The sequence below is a fragment of the Alternaria arborescens genome (assembly GCF_004154835.1).
Source record: "Alternaria arborescens strain FERA 675 chromosome Unknown contig_18, whole genome shotgun sequence".
NCBI lineage: Eukaryota > Fungi > Ascomycota > Dothideomycetes > Pleosporales > Pleosporaceae > Alternaria > Alternaria arborescens.
In genome coordinates, this window is record NW_021167873.1 from 253,391 (window position 1) to 267,908 (window position 14,518).

Sequence of the window (14,518 nt, forward strand, 5' to 3'; positions counted from 1 at the left end):
ATTGTGATACTGGCCAAGACAGATTCTGCCGGCTTCCAAGCAAGAACGCATATCGAAAAGGCCGGATGTTGATCTTAGAGACTTCGACGAAGTGCAAATCGTACTATCGCCAACAAAGGGTTGACGGGTTATCCGTTTTGAACGCACGTGCCTCTCGTGAGATTCATTGGTGTTGTACCTTGGCTGATATCGCGCAACAGCGCTTCAAAGGGAGAGCATTACTCACCCTGGGACTGCATGATATGCGTCGGTCCAGTAGAACTGATGAGAGACCTACTGGTAAGGCCGTTAAAGTGATACGTGCAAGACGCACGTCAATCATAGAAATCTGTCGTGACATGTTCCCACGATGTTGAACAACCGGTAGCGGACTTGTAAGAGTTTGCAGCAAGCGCATTTGGCGAGCACGCGTCCTCCCAGAGTACCGCTGACCAGCCAACCCCTGTCATGGCTGTTTACCTCAGGTGTCGCTAGCGGGTATCGTTGCATATTGTCGGAATTCCCAATGAAAGCACGCAACGATGCATTGAATGCCAACAAAGGATCTCGAAATCGGAGAAGTGCATATCGGAAGCATTCAGAAGCTTGTAGACATAGTGAAGCTTCGTTATCCAGCAGAATCAAGCGGATTGCATCTGAGCTGTCGCGAATAATGGATAGGTTCGCGCACGATTCATGACTGCTGTCACCCAGTGGCAGTAAGCTGACTCCGGATATTGTGCTGACACCAATGCACAAGTCGCCCTGATGTCTGTAGTTTGGCGCTGTGCTCCCACCATATCTAGCGATGCTTGCTAGCTGACAAGCGACATAAATGGATGAAATGGAGCATCATCTTTGAGGACCCGCATCTTGGAGAGAGAATTTCATAGCCAGACTCTCTCCGAGCCTGGCAACAAGAGGCGTTTATGTCCAAATCAACTTCGGCTGTTACATTACAGCATTGGTATTCCATAATGATGGTCGTCCAGACTTTGCTAACAAATATAGCCATTTCAGCAACCACGCAAGCCAACTGAAATAGTTGCTTTGTTGCACGCTTTCGCATACAATGTCTCCGTGGTGAACGCATTGCAGAGATTTTGTCGCCAACAAGTAGGCGTTAAAGCATCGCAACCATACTGGCATCTTTCTATAGTGGTTGCTGAGCAGTCCGAATTGCGATGATGCTGAGAAGCCTGCTTACAGCCATGCGATCCACGCCTGCACCACATACCAGTTTGGCCTCTTTGGAAAAGGTTGACAAGCAGACATGCATACGGAAGAGATGACCTGCAAATCTATACTCTTGTGCGGGAGACTCCGCCGTTTTGGTATGCTTTTTCTAGGTGAAGTATGCCAGGTGGGCGATGAAAAGAAAGGCAAAAAAACCTGACTACCTCAATGGTAGTCATTGCTCCATCAATGGAGAATCGAATTACCAATAAAACTGTTTGTTGTCAGCCTGTGGTACGAACCCCAACCATGAGCCCAATAACACGAACTCATGTCGCACAGGGTCATAGCACCACCGAAAGAACTGCAATTCTTGTAGGTATATATAGCCACTGAATCTCGATTTCGGAGAGTCTGGTAGATGATTTTGGCAACAATCATTCCAGCAGCATCGTGGGGGCGTGAGGTGAGCGGAGCGACGACAGTGTCTCTATGTAGGCACCTTGCGTGACCAATGAGAAAACCATCAGCGAGCACTTCATCGTCTCACATCATCCCCTGGCACAGTCGTTATCGCTCATTGGGGATGCTGTGATGGACCTTCTGGAAGGGGGCCTGCGAGGCATAACCTCCACGTCGGCATTACAATTTGCGACCCGACACACGTTTCCCTTACAAAAGGTTCTGCAGTATCTCAGTCTTGGATATGGCCTGTCCATTCAAGCTGCAGCTTCGTAAAAGTATCTCGAATGGCGTTCGGTAAAGAAGCTACATCAGCTAGCGGCACTTGAGATCCTTCAACATTCGTATAACAGCGAAACACCAGCGCCATACTATGCTTATCTGGAGAGCGCAAGACTGGTACCATACGCCATATTGCAGCTCTGGCTGTAGTGGGAAGATAGAGCTTTCTCATGTTTGCATGGGTACTGCAAGCGCACAAACTCCAGGGGCAGTCTTCAACCTCTGACATCACTGTCTTTGTAATGTGCGCATAGAAAAGTATGATGCATAGAGAACCAAACGCGCAGCTGCCGTTGTTGTGGCGCTCGCATCCTGATTCTCACGTCCACGAAGAGCGAGTCTTGTTGACCCCCGCGGTGCACACGCCCCATTCTCTCGGCCACCTCAACACCAGCTACTACCACGACGTGACAGCAGTGCTATGCGAAGATAGGCGTCTACCATGGACGATACGAAGGTGGGACGAACGACAGCCGTTTTCCGTTGGACTGACATCGTCGCGATACCTGTAACTGTCGAAGAATACCCAAGACATCCGCGAAGACCTTATCACCGCGGTCAACCCCACCGCGACGGCAATCTTTGCTGGCTTGTCCGCACATAGAACATTTGAAGAAAAGCACTTCTATGATGCGCTGCCTCATCGCGACAGTAGAACTGTACGCAAGCGACATCGATAGAGTGTGTCGCCCCGCCAGGCGCTCCCCAAACGTATCGTACATCCGACGCAGCGACCTGCGAAAGACAGCACAAGAGAAGAGAGCAGAGAGGACACCAGGGCATACGATTACGCAGACTGCCTGCAGCATGTCTATAGCATGCAGCAGGCGATCGTGTCATCTCGGCCTTCTTCTTCCCTGGGGCAGGCGCAAAGGCGAAGGTCAAATATCGACATGCAGACTCGCAACCGACGACCAGTGGCGCGACATGAGCTTCTCACGACTCGATGACACCTATGACGAACGTATGCCACGGCTGCCTGAGGTCTAATCGCACTTAAACCAACCTCACGAACCGCTGCGCATGCAGTCGCGGGCGCCAAACGAGCACGATACGGGCAATCGAACGCGACCCTCAAGCTCCGCAGCTTGCTTCCAACTCCGTTCTCTCAACCTCGGTAGACGTTCGAATTTAGGGCCATTACACAATCAACCTAAACCGGAGATGCCTCACGCGACACTCTGGATCGACCATCTGAGGAGATGCGTGGCGAAGGGGAGAGGTCGAGGCAGAAGCTTGGAACAGGCCATAGCGAGGTGCTGGCCATCATAGATCGTACTCAGTGGCATCGGAAATTACGAAAAGACATCTCGCTGGTGATTGGATTGTGACTCGTCAACCGCTGGACTTCAGGATCGAACTGCTATCGACACTTTGTACCATCTGGGACTGCGACTGCAACGTTCGTAGCCCTACAGAACGATGCGTACAAAGATCCATCGTCCCTCTGGTTCCCGGAGTTTGATATCTCCTCACTCAGAGCAGGATATCGCATGAACACCTTGTAATGTTTGCCATAAAGCCAGCCTTACTACCGTTTCCAAGTAAACGACACGTCAGAACGGTACTTCCGACGACCGCGTACTATCTTTGGGTGCAATAGACGACCAAGTTGCTAGGTTTATACGCCTAGGCAATTGAAGATATTGATGCTTGGTCGATTTGGTAACATCAGGAATACACCGGTGGAAGAGTGAGATCAAGGAGGTTTGCTGAGTATGTCAGCCTCGCTGAGCCTGCAACCAGGACAATTGGAACAGATTAAGATCGACCCCAGCGATTGCCAACACTCGTATGTGACTTCGACATATGCCTCCTGCATTTGTCGAAGACTGCATCCTCATAGCATCTTCCAACTAAGTAGAGTGTCTACTTGGCATCGAAACATGAGCATTGCAGCCCTTATTGCGACAGGCACCTTATGGAGTATACCATCGGTTCGCCAATGAGTTCTTCCCGGATGATGCAGGTCGATGCGTTCGGACGCAATGATTATGGCTGTCGAACAAGACCACATTTTCGAAATCAATATCCTTTGAGCCGGCAACGTTACGATGACTGTTGATTGGATCCGGGGATGTGACCCCGACTGCCAGACCGTAGTCTTATTAATGGCCCAACTGTGGTGGCACGACATCGCTCGTGCTGAGTCAATCCACTGGGCTTGGTAGCCCCACAATAGCGTATAAATGGCTGGATGGAAGCCTCATAACGCAGCCAAGTTGGCAGGATGTCTTCGACAAGTCGTGCCTACTCAAACTCAAGGCAAAATCACAGGAGCACTTTCGCCGCCAGATTCTTCTCGAATCCCAAGTTGGCGCGGGCCTGAAGATACCAGTGGGTCCGAAAAAGTCGTCAATAGAGATGTCGTTGTCGTCGCAACGGTGAGACAGTTCGCCAACAAGGTCACATCATGTTCTAGACGTGTCCCACTCTCTCCGCTCGACTGATTTTGCTCAAGCAAAGTCATGAGCTCTTGTTCCGCTCGCTGCTTTCATTGTCAGAATCTAGTGCCGAAAGATTCTTGCAGCATAGCTCTTGGTAGGCAAGAAGCTTCGACTGGGTATGGAATTGCCATCAGCTGCAGGTTGCGGCCGAGAATGGGAAATATGCCATGCGGTGTGGCAATACACCAGATGGGCAGTTACGAGAAGCTGCCAAGGTCTGCTCACGATCTGCAATGTGCCTAGTATCTTCTCTTGCCAGACCCTCTATAGGACATGTCCATACGTTGTCGCTCCACGATAGCCGAAGTATTGGATGCTAGTATCCGCCCACTCGATAGTGGATGACCAAGAAGGCTGAATCTCTTGCACTTCCATACGTATAAAGTTTGTCGCGAGGGCCAGTATGGCAGCCAACGTTCGTACAGATGATACTCTCATGGTAGTGTATTGGGAGTATTGGTGCACGGATATCGCTAGAAGGTTTGGCGAGAGTAATGGCACAAAGCGGAGCGTCAAGTGGTGAGCATAATCAGCACTATGCCACCGCCTCGCTTGTAATCCTCATCAGATGCTCATACAGGAAGGGGATACGAACAGGACTATTCAGCTAGTCAAGCAAGCCAAAGGTAGTGACTGTCTGTTCTACCAACCACCCTTGCAAGTTGTTATAGCTTCTTGGGTGGAGGTGTTTGTTCTGTCCCGGCAGGCCTAGGAGGTTGTCTCTTCCGCGGAGATCTCAGGCCTTCAATAGTAGAACACCTGAGCAGTCAGAGCTTCCAACATTATACGGGCTTTGCGTCAGGATCGCAAGCGTTCAGAGGTTCTGGAAGCGTGTTCGGCAGACGGGTTGCGTGCGATGGAGGCGCCCTTCGGAGACGCTCGAGGCCTTATCAAGGCTCGTCGAGTATGGAGCTGCAGACCTAGAGTCACAAGTGAGGGGCGCAAGCAAGTCGCTGTTCGCCTGCCTGTATCAGACCGTTCAGTGATATCGCTCATGAGCGATTCTAGGAGTGAGGCCAGGAAGCGCGACACAGCCCGTCGCGTGAGGCAGAACGGCGCGTTGAAGCACATCGGCCTGCCTCGAAGTATGCACTCTCAGAGCCATCCTATCATGCCCATTCCGTATCCGTTCATCGTGAAGGAGATGCGAGTCGTGATGGAGGTCATCGTGGTCGTCGTAGTGGACGAATTGGGCGTAAGAAGAAGCTTGCTGGCGTGAAGCCGTCTCAGCGGCTGGGAGGTAGGAGCGACTCGGGAGTCATATCCATCTCACAGGCTCGAGTCTTCATGACGGTATAGTATAACGGACGCGTCGTGGCAACACGCAGTCGATTTCGCGGAGCTGGTGATAGATGTCGGGTTGGTGGGTGGGCTGAGGCAAGAAACTCAGGAGGGAGGCGCGATCATGGTTCAGATTCATGCGGACATACGGACTTCGAAACAAGAAAAGCCGCACGGTACGCACCACAACTGCGAAAGTAACGACTCTGTCATCGAGATGTCTCGCGCAGAGCTGCTGTGTGGATGTAATTCCGTACGTCAGAGGTGTTCGGGCCGATTCCTTCGCGCAAGACTTAGCGAAGCCCCGCGGAGCCATGATGAGGCTGCAAAACTATGGCATTACAAGTAGTAGGCTACGAAAATGAGTATCAGAATTCGGATACTTTGCTTTTCAGCCCAAATCGACAGATCTAACATACCGACAAGCGGGCTCAGAGTAAAACGCATACCACACGGCTTGTGTGCAGGCAAGTCCACCCTACTTCTACAGACACAACACTTGCTAATATTCAAGCAGATCGTATCTTAGACTTGGCAGCATGTTCATAGTCTACCAAATCCACTTTGCCATTCTTACAATGTTGTGCAACTTCCTGCCTTATGGGACCAAAGATTGCCAAGGCCATGAACTGATGGGGCATCGTCCCTGCTGAACCACTTACTTAGCGTCTGAAACCTTAATTACACTTCTGTCCACTCCCCGCAGACCCTCCCGCCTACTGATCACTACTGACCCAACCTCTTGTGCAATTTGACCCTCCACTGAATTCCTTCGCATATCCTACGCGAACGTACGAGAGCTCTCACACAGGTCATATCCTTTCAGTCCTCCTGGGTATCCTTCTTTGGGCAGAGCGCGTCAGTTCCGTACATCATAATGTGAAGTCACTGCGAGCGCGTCAGGGTACTTCCACATCCACTGCTAAATTCCCTTATCAGAGTATCGGTCGCCCAGAGGGACCTTCAGACTACCGCAAGCTCGAGTTCTGCGCCCGTTTTCCCTTCGATATATTCCCTACAGCCTGATGTGCGCGGAAGCCCGATGACGCTCCATACACAATCTGTAAGCAAACATTGCACTCTAATGACCAACAGGGCCGCAGCTGGCACATTACCATGCATATAGCACGATGCAACTATGTTCGACTCGATATCCATTCTTTCGTCGTCAGCATCAATTCCACGCCGCCTGACACCGCCTTCCATCAATGGTGACGAGCGCACCTCGATGAAACGACTCTGGTCCGTAACAAAAGCTCATATTGGTCTTTCATTGTCTTGTATGAGCTATGTCGGTGTTGGCGTTGAGTTTGCTGATTGAATATCGCCATGCAATCGATGCCAGTACAAAGCCCAGAGAAAATACTCTTGCCTTCTTCGAACGCGCTTCCAGACTGACTCATCACCCGAAGTCATCCCTTATCCTAACACGTTCCGCATGGTCTTCCCTTGCAGAGTTTCAATCCTAGTGACCAGCCTATATTCGGTTGATGTCATTACATCAGTTCTCAAGAGAACATAAACGTCCAAGAGCTATGATGGTAATAATTAGCTCTACTGACGTGATGGAACTGCTCATGCGAAGGAACAAGATCAAGCTTGCAATTTGCTCTTGTCTATTCCTCTTTTGTCTAGTTCCAAGACTCATTTGTTCCCACTGCTGTCCACCACTGGATGTGAACTCGGGCACTAAGGCAGCATCTCGTCCATCTCTGCTAAACTCTGTAGCTACCTATCCGAAAAGCCATCTACGCTTTTAAGTCTCCAGGATCTTCAGCCGCTTCGGTCAAGACATAATCGAATACAACTGATATGTTGCTGATCGGGCATACTACGCAAGGAACATAAAGAGCCGGGAATCTACAAGAGGACCACAAATACCACATTGGGAATTAAACCATCCAAGGCTCCACATCTTCGGAGACGATTTGCCATACGGGTCCAACGAATACCTGTTACTCGTAGTCTCCATGGCAAGTAGCTTGAAACGTGACGCGGACCGTGACATGCTCTACCTCAACTCGAAAGCAACTCCACATCAAACCTCACCGCCGGTTTGCCACCCTGATTCCCACGTCACCAAGACTTGTGGGCGCGGGGTAAGGGCGTAAATGTGAACACCTCGTCACGTGTTTGTGGTTCACACAGACTTCGCGCTATCATCTTTCCGCGCCGATACCGCTTATATCAAGCGTCACAAAGATCTCGTGGATATATAATACTCGTCCTTTAAACTTACCCGGCTCTTCTCTACAAAGGCTCTTGTGATTAAGAGATCACGATCTCAAAAGCTCAAAGTCGCTCTCTCACTTGAACATCGTCGGCCACACCACCCAGCAAGCCAATTGCATATTTAACTCTAATTGACTGGTCGGAGCTCGCGAGTAGTGTTTTTATCTTCGCACACAGTACTTCGCAGTGTGCTTTCAAGCTGGTCGAAAGTCCGGTCCCTATCCCATATCTCAACCTATCCTTTAGCCACTTGGACTCAAACGAAAACAACATCGAACTATCTTTCCACAATCAACATCCAAATCGAAACGTATCAAGCACATTTGGCCTTACAAGGTCCATCTGGACCACTTTGGGTTGCCTATACTAGGTGAACGTCGTCCCTTTGTGGCTTAACTGCGCGGCTTCAGTCACTACGCCCGCGAACTCTTAGTAGCCTCAACCGAACAGAAGGCGGCAAAGACGATATACAGACTGCAACGGTTAGGAACTTCTTTGTGTACGTTCTTCCGGCGTCTCCCGTACTTCAAGCCGTCTTTCTCTGTTTGCAACGAGTAAAGATCGTGTTGCTGAGGTCTTGGCTGAGCGTACCCTGAGCACGTCCGCGCTACAAACAAATTGGTCGCCTGTGTTACTGGGTTTTCCAGGAGCTCAAAGCCGCTAGCGCCTCGTCTGCCTCCCCAAAGGTCTCCTCTTGTAGCTGGTTGACCTACGTCTCTCCACTCGCATCACACTTACGAATTGCATTCTACTATCAGGTACGTACCGCAACGGCTTAGCTACTGCTTCTCCTATATCCCCCCTACCTGCATTTATCCAAGAGACACGGATGCAGCCTTTCTGGGTCGCTGTAGCGTGTGCTATTGATCGCCCTCCGCTCCCAGCCCGAACACAACACGCCATTTCTGGCGCTCAGTATGAACCGTTGTTTGACCCCACACTAACAGCGAACAGAAAACCTTTGTGATAATTGGTCTCTCGCCGCTTCTGGTAGCTAAAGTACTGGAGATCATGTCCTACTCTCACAACAACCAGCTAAATATGGTTAGCCTGTTTGACGAGGAATATCCACAACCCTTCAACAAGTGCAGTTACGACATGACGCGTCTTCACCCCAACAATCCCTACCACGGCCTCCCTGGTCAGGCTGCCGCCGTCGCTCCCATCAAGATCGAGGAAGGTGCTGCCCCTGTGAGTTATACCCCCACATATGACAGCGACTACGTCGAAAGCGATCGCGACGACCGGCGACCATCCAAGATCCCGAAGATCAACAAGGATGGTGTGCCCCGCAAGCCACGCCAGCCTCGTCCCAAGCTACTCAAGTGGAGTGACAACGATTGGAAGAACGTAGTTCTCGGTATCGTCTGGGCCTGCGGTGAGACTGGCGTTCAGATACCTTTCGACCAGGCTGCTCAGGTTGTTGGAGAGAGTTGTACTGCTGGCGCACTCCAACAGGCTATCTTGAAACTGCGCGGCAAACAGATCGACGAGGGATACGAGATTCCATCGTTGAGAATGGCGTGGACGCGCAAGAACAAACGTGCATCTTCTTCGGCGTCCAGTGCTAATGCAAAGCCTCAGCAGACAACCGGTCAAGGTCAAGGCCTTACGACTCAGTCCCGTCCGTCTCTTATCGTCAAGCTCAAGGCTCCACTTCTTACTGACAGGAACTGTCACGGTGGTGTTACCATTGGCAAGAACTACATTGCACCCATTGAACCTCAGTTTTCCATGGCTGATGATATCCATTCCACTGGTGGCCGAGGCATCACTGTCGTTAGCGGTCTTCCAAATGTTCCCAGTGACTCCGGTCCCAAGTACCCCGATATTGTCAAGCAAGCCGTTCCAACTCAGTACAAGCGCGGCGCTGGCATGGACTTCGACTTCGAGAAGTACATCAAGGAGATGGAGGCGCAGAACTACGAGGAGGATGTCAAGGACCATGCTGAGTATGACTTTGTCAGTAACGACTCGCATGAGGATCTTCTTGCGTCGTCCGAGGCTGAGCAAGCTGCCATGAGTGGGTTCCTTCCCGAGATGTCTTCTCCGTTGGACCATACTTATGATTCTCCTTACAGCTTCTTCTCCCAAGCCTCGTCCTGTATTCACCCGTTGGATCCAGCTTCCTCCTCGCAGCAAGGCCTCCAGGAAGCCTTTCCACTACCAACTCATCTAGACACCAACCACTTCCATGACTTCTTCGCACACGACGCATTTCCCAACTGCGGATATGAGTACGAATTCAACGCAGGACACTAGTAGGGGTAAGGCGGCGATGTGGTGACGGTCTAGTTAAATTCACGGTGTATCGGGTTCTTTTGCGAGCTACATGGCTTTGGTCAGTCCAGGTTTGAGTTAGGATACCATAGCTTAACGGATACCATAGGTAAAAAATCAAAAGTTTGGGTTACATACTTGACCTCCTATTCGAAGACCACGATGGTTAGTTTTGAGTGATTTGATAACGGTGATATGTCATAATCATGCCTATATGGTGAATCTAGAGTGCGGCCTGGGTGGCATTACCCCCTCTGACCGACTACTAAGGTACCTGCATGTGACTTTTGATGTTGTTGATGACACCGATCTTGCTGTCTTCATAGTCAGTCTCATCCATGATATCAGAATCCATCATCTACTTGGATGATCGCCACATGGGTCACATTACACGTATTCACATGAGCCCGGCCGCTGTAAATCAAACTCCTGCCTTTCACATAGTGTAGGTCACACAGCATAACGCACGATACTGACGTCCGCTGTCCTCGATTTCTCCCACCTTCAAGGCTCAGCGAGTTCTTTAGCTTCTCGAAACCACAACATGGGTATCTTCGGCAGAAAAAAACAAGGGCCGGATCGTTTCTCCTACCACTCTCATTCCGCACAAGCAGATGCAGCCCGCGAGCTATGCGACCTGCTGAACACAGGAGGTAGACGCATGCCCATGAAAGCACGACAAAGAGGACCGGGTTATCATTTTAAGTACTGGGATCATAACGGTTTCGAGCACTCGCTTTGTATCAACGAGAACGATAGGGCAGTACCGATAGCTGATATGCATGGAGGAGGTGGCCATAGGGGCGGCGATTTTGAAGGATTTGGGGGAGTCGATCCGCGGCAGATGATGGCGATGCAGAGGGATCAGTTCCAATATCCCGGACAGATGCATATGATGCCAGCGCAAATGCAACCAGGAATACAACAGCGACGACCGTGGGATATGCAACAGGCACAGCAAGTGGCAGAGCACCAACAACGCGCACGACGTCACAGCCAGCCTCATGCTCAGCCATTGCCACATCTTCAACAAGCAGGAGCTCGCGATTCCAACCGACCGATTTTCCAGAATCCCTTCAAAAATCCTTTGCCTCAAGGTTCTTACGGTAAGCGCGAGTACGTGCCGGGTCAGGAAAAAATCAAGGTTAGCGACTATGGGCCGCGCGCCGATAATCCGGGGACGGGTTGGGATCTGATGCAATCGTTGAACCAGTTGCGGAAGCAAAACGGGCGAGGTTGACGAGAGATAGACTGAGGGAACAGGTACGCAAAATAGGATATGAGAACCCAATGGTGTGTTCCGTTTCTAGTCCACCTGGAGTTATACATGGCCTAGCTGATGACCCTAGTCTTAGCATGTCGAGATGAGACATGCCCGTTGTGTTTATTAAAGGGCTCTAAGCTTCTCTATAGCGAGACCCAACAATTCGATCAGTGATTTGACCGTGGTGTATCTTAACATGCCAACAGGAAAATCGACTAAGCTGTGCGCGGACATAGGTAGAGTTGATCGACTTCAAGTACCTAGAATGATATTTGCAAAGACTCATGGATGTGATAAGTAACAGATATCGTGTGCATTCAAAGAGCTATACGACTATGGCAGCTAAGCCTTAGCGTATCATTTTATACTCATGACATTCTGCTTAATGTCCATCTCTTCACATATTTCTCCAGCCACATGCATCCCACTTCCCGCCCCTTCCATTACTATCAACCACTACATCCACCATACGCTTCCCCCCTTCCCCATTACATCCTAGATCTCAACCTTGGGCGGAACAACCGCCTCATCGTGCTGCACACTCCTCTTCCTCTCCTGGTTCTGCGCTACCTCGCTCAGGCTCATACTACGCCCAGTCTTAGGATCCATCTCCGCAAACTGAACCGCAGGACGGAACTCCTTGCTCTTCCACGCTTTGCCGATGATACCGTAGAGCTCGTCGACTTGTTCGAGAGTGAGACCTTTGGTTTCGTAGATCATGAACCACACAAAAGCGATGCAGACGAAACAGAAGGAGCCCCAGACAAAGAAGACCTTTGATTGAAGGTTGGCGTGGTCTTCGTCGACCATGTAGGGGGTTGAGTAGGCGATCGCCCAGTTGAGCAACCTGTAGTATGTCGTTAGTCTTTGGATTGAATACCAGTCAAAGAAGCATCTATACTTACCAGTTACTCGCGGTGGTCATCGAGAGACACTTGGCGCGTGCCTTGAGGGGGTATAGTTCTCCAGTCACGACCCAAGCAACAGGACCCCAAGAGCTGGCGAAGAAGAAGATATAGATGCACACGAAGGCGATAGCAGCTCGTTGAGCGGCGAGATCAGAGGTTCCGGCTACTGTTCCTGTGATAGCGACGATGTACTGGCATACACACATGCCGATTGCTCCGAGAAGAAGAAGGTTACGTCGTCCGAGGCGTTCAACCATGTAGAGACCGGCTAGAAATCCGAGAGTTAGTATTTCGCAAACTGAAGCTCAGACATCATAAGCTTACGGAATGTAGATGCGACGTTGACGCAGTTGGTGATGACCTGAATGATGAAGGGGTCGCGGAAGCCAGCGTTCTGGAAGTATTGTGTTCCGTAGTCTGGATAGGTCAGAAGAAAGCCACAACAGCGCTGATTTGAGGGACATACAGAAGATGAAGTTTACACCAGTAAGCTGTTGTAGCGCCTGGAGCAGACATCCAGTCGCGAGACGCTTGCCAAGTGTTCCCTTGAAGCAGTCGGCATACGTAGACTTGCCCAACGACATCTCGTAGAGATGGTTCGCTTGAACCTCGCCCAATTCCTCAACGATAGCTGGATGGTCGACTGGCAAGCGACGAAGCTTGCCAAGACTGCTTGCAGCCTGCTCGTATTTGTCCATCTTGATGAGATATCTCGGTGTCTCGGGCAGGAAGAAAAGTCTAGTGACCAGTTAGCATCGGCCATTGCATATCTCATATCGGTTTTCATTCCCACGTACCCGCCAACAAGAATGATAGACCAGAGGAATTGTACCGCGATGGGAATGCGGTATGATCCAGAATCTTGACGATCCTTGGTCGAATTGTTCACAATGGCAGCGAGCAGCAATCCAATCGTGATAGCAAGCTGGTAAGCTCCGACAATCGTTCCTCGAATCCATTTTGGCGCAGTCTCACTCTGGTACATAGGAACTGTCGTCTTGTTAGAATTGATCCAAGCGAGGCAGATGCCCCGCAGAGCCTCAAGGATGCGGGGCAAAGGGCGTTCAAGCCACCATTGACGATCAACCCCACATCACATGTGTGAATTGAACGCAACAAGGGATGGGTGCACTTACTCAGAGCTGAGATGAGACCGACACCGTAACCGGCGAAGAAACGACCGGCAATGAACAGCGGCTGCGCTGTCGCAGCCGTTTGTAGAATAACTCCAAGGTTGAAAACGGCGCCGGCTGAAACCATCAATCCAAGACGTCGGCCAAGCAGATCGCCGAAGGGTGCAGCCGTCAAAGCGCCGAAAAAGGTACCAGCTGAGAGAATTGACACGATCAGAGAATCTTGCGCAGCTGTGATGCTGAGGTCTGGCTCAGTGGAGAACTCCTTCTTCCAATAGTCCATGGCAATGATGCCAGAAATTGTGCCTGTATCATATCTAGGCAAGTCAACATATACTCTTGAATGTCGCAATAGTACAAACGTACCCGAAGAGAACACCACCAAACGCGACGAAGAGACCGATGACAATGGCAGGCCTTGACAAGCATTAGGCAAGCACTCAATGTGGAGAACGTATGAAGCTTACCATGCCTTACCAGCAGTGTCTGGCGGAGGCTTCAGCATAAAACCCATGATGCCGGAATTCACTTGGACAATGTATAGGTGTTGATTGAGGATATCGCAAGCTCAAGGCGCGCGGTGAGGCCGTTCAGAAGAGCGCGCATTCACTCTTTATCCCAGAATGCTAGCCCCGAGTATCTCTCCATCCAGCTCGCTATGCCGACGAACCCTTGTTCCATGCCGCTGCAGCTTCAATGCATCATCACAGGCTGCTAATCCTAGTATGTTCCCGATGCCAGGTATTATTGCATGGATCGTCCCCGCATGGCACCATTGAGCGTACCCGAGCTGGTTATTACCCCGTGCTCGACATGCTGACTTGGCCTCACACCACTTACGTCGGCGGCTGATATTGAGACAGCGATCATGAAAGCCTGTGTAGTCGTCCAATAGCACATTGTCAGCAGATCAGACAAAGTCTGATGCAGTGCTCAAGTCGGGCCAGTTTGCACTAGCATGTCAATGGTCATTCCGGTGTCAGCGCGTACAGGTAGAGCCGTTATGCAAGGAATGCGCGTTCTCTGCAAGCAGGATAAGGCCTTTTTCCAGAAGGTTGACTTTCCCCAACAATC

At 50.6% G+C, this 14,518-nt stretch overlaps 3 protein-coding genes across 3 annotated transcripts; 2 read left to right on the forward strand and 1 right to left on the reverse strand.

Moving 5' to 3' along the window:
- Positions 1-8,870: 8,870 nt before the first annotated feature.
- AA0111_g7770 (hypothetical protein) lies at positions 8,871-10,121 on the forward strand (the record flags this gene model as incomplete). The annotated part of the gene is made up of 1 exon (XM_028654144.1): positions 8,871-10,121. The coding sequence occupies one exon, from the start codon at positions 8,871-8,873 to the stop codon at positions 10,119-10,121; it is 1,251 nt and encodes a 416-aa protein (XP_028504590.1).
- A 562-nt stretch (positions 10,122-10,683) lies between these two features.
- On the forward strand, positions 10,684-11,379 carry AA0111_g7771 (hypothetical protein; the record flags this gene model as incomplete). Its single annotated transcript, XM_028654145.1, has 1 exon — positions 10,684-11,379. One exon carries the CDS (start codon positions 10,684-10,686, stop codon positions 11,377-11,379), a length of 696 nt encoding a protein of 231 aa, XP_028504589.1.
- A 519-nt stretch (positions 11,380-11,898) lies between these two features.
- Positions 11,899-13,958, reverse strand: AA0111_g7772 (putative glucose transporter rco-3; the record flags this gene model as incomplete). The annotated part of the gene is made up of 8 exons (XM_028654146.1): positions 11,899-12,250; positions 12,309-12,579; positions 12,636-12,728; positions 12,778-13,049; positions 13,109-13,301; positions 13,448-13,761; positions 13,811-13,861; positions 13,912-13,958. 8 exons carry the CDS (start codon positions 13,956-13,958, stop codon positions 11,899-11,901), a joined length of 1,593 nt encoding a protein of 530 aa, XP_028504592.1.
- Between the last annotated feature and the right edge of the window lie 560 nt (positions 13,959-14,518).